Source organism: Gavialis gangeticus, unplaced genomic scaffold (genome assembly GCF_001723915.1).
Source record: "Gavialis gangeticus isolate Ggan-Ray unplaced genomic scaffold, GavGan_comp1, whole genome shotgun sequence".
Lineage (NCBI taxonomy): Eukaryota > Metazoa > Chordata > Crocodylia > Gavialidae > Gavialis > Gavialis gangeticus.
The window spans coordinates 23,160,947-23,163,375 of record NW_017729025.1 but is presented as its reverse complement, the minus strand read 5'-3'; the positions used below and the strand labels follow the sequence as shown (position 1 = coordinate 23,163,375).

General features: G+C 45.1%; 1 protein-coding gene across 1 annotated transcript in view; it reads left to right on the top strand.

Moving 5' to 3' along the window:
- The first annotated feature begins 1,261 nt into the window (after positions 1–1,261).
- TDRD9 (tudor domain containing 9) overlaps positions 1,262–2,429 on the top strand; it is a 151,688-nt gene continuing 150,520 nt past the window's right edge. The window contains exon 1 of the mRNA XM_019519898.1: positions 1,262–1,329. Coding sequence (XP_019375443.1) covers positions 1,262–1,329 — 68 coding nt within the window. The remainder of the gene's footprint in view (positions 1,330–2,429) is intronic.

Below are 2,429 nucleotides of genomic sequence, written 5' to 3'. Positions count from 1 at the left end.
TCATTCTGTATCCTGTCAAGCAGGGTAGCACCCTTGAACTGGTGGAATACTGACGTGAAGTAATCGTTTAGGAGTTTGGATTTCTCCTGGGTGTCAGTTGACAGCTGTCCCATTTTGTTCATTAGGGGTCCAGTGTTTCCCTTATTTTTTTTTCTCCGACTTCCTATGTATCAGAAGAAGGACTTTTTATTGTTCTTGTTGCCAGTATGAATTTGGTTTTCACCTTTGCTTTTCTCATCTTCTCCCTACAGGTGCAGGCTATTGCTGTGTTCTTTTTCTTTGTGGTATTTCCCAACTTCCATCCCTTGTAAGTTTCTCTTTTCAATTCCAGGAGGTCCATGACTTTCCCTTTGAGCCAATGGGGGTCTCCCAGCCCTTTCCCTACCTTTCGTGTAGCCTGGAATGGACTACCTTTGTGCTCCAAGGATCGCGTCCCTGACGAACGACCACTTGTTTTGGACCCCCGGCCAAATAGTCCCTAGCCTGTTCTTTTGCCACTGTTGGCTGCCCACCTCCTCCCCAAACTGTGCTACCCAATGCAGTATTCTGGGAGCTGACCTTGCCTGTGAAGACTGAGGTGAAAAAGGCCTTGAGCACTTCAGCCTTTTCTGCATCCTATGTCTCAAGGTTGCTTCCCCCATTCAGTAAAGGACCTAGCTTTTGCTGATCCTCCTCTTGATACCAACATACATGTAGAAACCCTTCACTTCCCTTGCTAGCTGCAACTCCAATTGTGCTTTGGCCTTCCTAACTATTCACTATCTATTTTCCCATTATTTAAGCAAATGAGGCAGGATTCTTGCAGTTTGACATTTCCTTTGCTGAAAACCCCATATCTGTCAACAGAGCTGGTCCATTCTGCCCTGAATGAAGAAGCAAGGGTGCAGGGAGGCAAGTATGTGGTCATACAGTTAAAGGCACTCCTCCTGTCCCTCCATGGGTTGACAGTCTGCCCTGGTTGCTGCTACACTTCAGGAGCTTGCTATATCTCTGCCCATTGGTGATGCTTAGGGGGTGCATGTGGGTCTGTGTGCACCCCTGAGATTGGCTGTGTACCCCCTGGAAGCGCCAGCTGTGAATCTGGAAGTGCCAGTGGAAGTGCACTTCCGGTTTTGCTGCTGGCTCAGTAATCGGCTGTTGGGAGACCCCTGACCCCCCTTCCCCTGGTTGGCGATTGGTTGCTGGGGACCCCCCCCCCCATCATCAATGTGGTGCCCCCCCAGACTCGGGAGGCATCTGTTGCCCATGCCTCTGCCTGTACATGGGAGCTGTTAACCTGCAAGCCAACTTCATGGTTGTCTTTATCAACGAGCATGGACACATAAATAGGTATATTTGAACATCTGTAAAGCTCTATCATTTTAAAGTGCTATAACTTTTATATGTTTCTGCTTTGTTTCACTTTAACCAGAAGTTGAACTGTTGGAACTTTAAACCTGTGTTTTCATTTGTGGTTATACTGGTTTAACTCTGCTAATCTGTTTCATTGGTGTGCTCCCACAGTTATGGGTTTGCCTTGTGCACTTTTGAGGAGTAAGAGTTACTCCTTCCCTATTAGAACAGTTTAGTGTTGCATCTGCCAGAGCCAGAAGCAGCTTATCCAGTGTCGCCACGGAAGTTTTGCCACTCTTCACTAGGAGGAAGTAACCACCCAATCTAATAATTCAGTGTTTGTCTCCAGTTGTGGCAGTTCAGGTACCACCCTGGCTGTGGTACAGGTTGAGGCACTTAAGTGCAGCGAGATATTGTTACATATGGTCAGCATAAGAGAGAAGAAAGTATAAAATCTGTATTGCTAAATGTTGTGGGGTTTTTTTCTGGGTCCCCTAAACAGCTTAGGTCAGAGATGAGTAACATTATCGAATTGCAACAGGGTGTTTTATGGTTTTGTTTTCTTGGGGCTATTGTTTGAACTGATAAGGACAGAGTTTAGAAATGAACTGTGTTTAGAAACCAGCCAAGCATATGAAGTAGCATCATACTGCCACTGCTGTATAATTTCATGGGTTTATGTTGTCTTTTGGAGGAAGAGAAAGGGAAAATTGAAATAGTACACTGTGGAAAGTGGGCAGGGGTGATTGCACTGTGATGAGTTGACATGCTAGAATTATTTTGTAGTCCTTCAGCTGTTATTAGGAAGGACATTAATCACAAACACTTCATACCAATTAGATTGTGATGCAACACTCTAAGAATAGCGCAAATTGGCTTTTTTTAATTATTCATTTAAATTCTATCTGTATTCAGTACTCTGAATACTGCTTTTGTCTCTGAGCAAGCCCATATGGCAGCTTGTAGAATCATAGAAAATTAGGGTTGGAAGGGACCTCAGGAGGTCATTTAGGTCCAACCTCCTGCTCAAAGTAGGACCATCCCCAACTAGATCATCCAGCCAAAGCTTTGTCTAGCCGGGTCTTAAAAACCTCCGA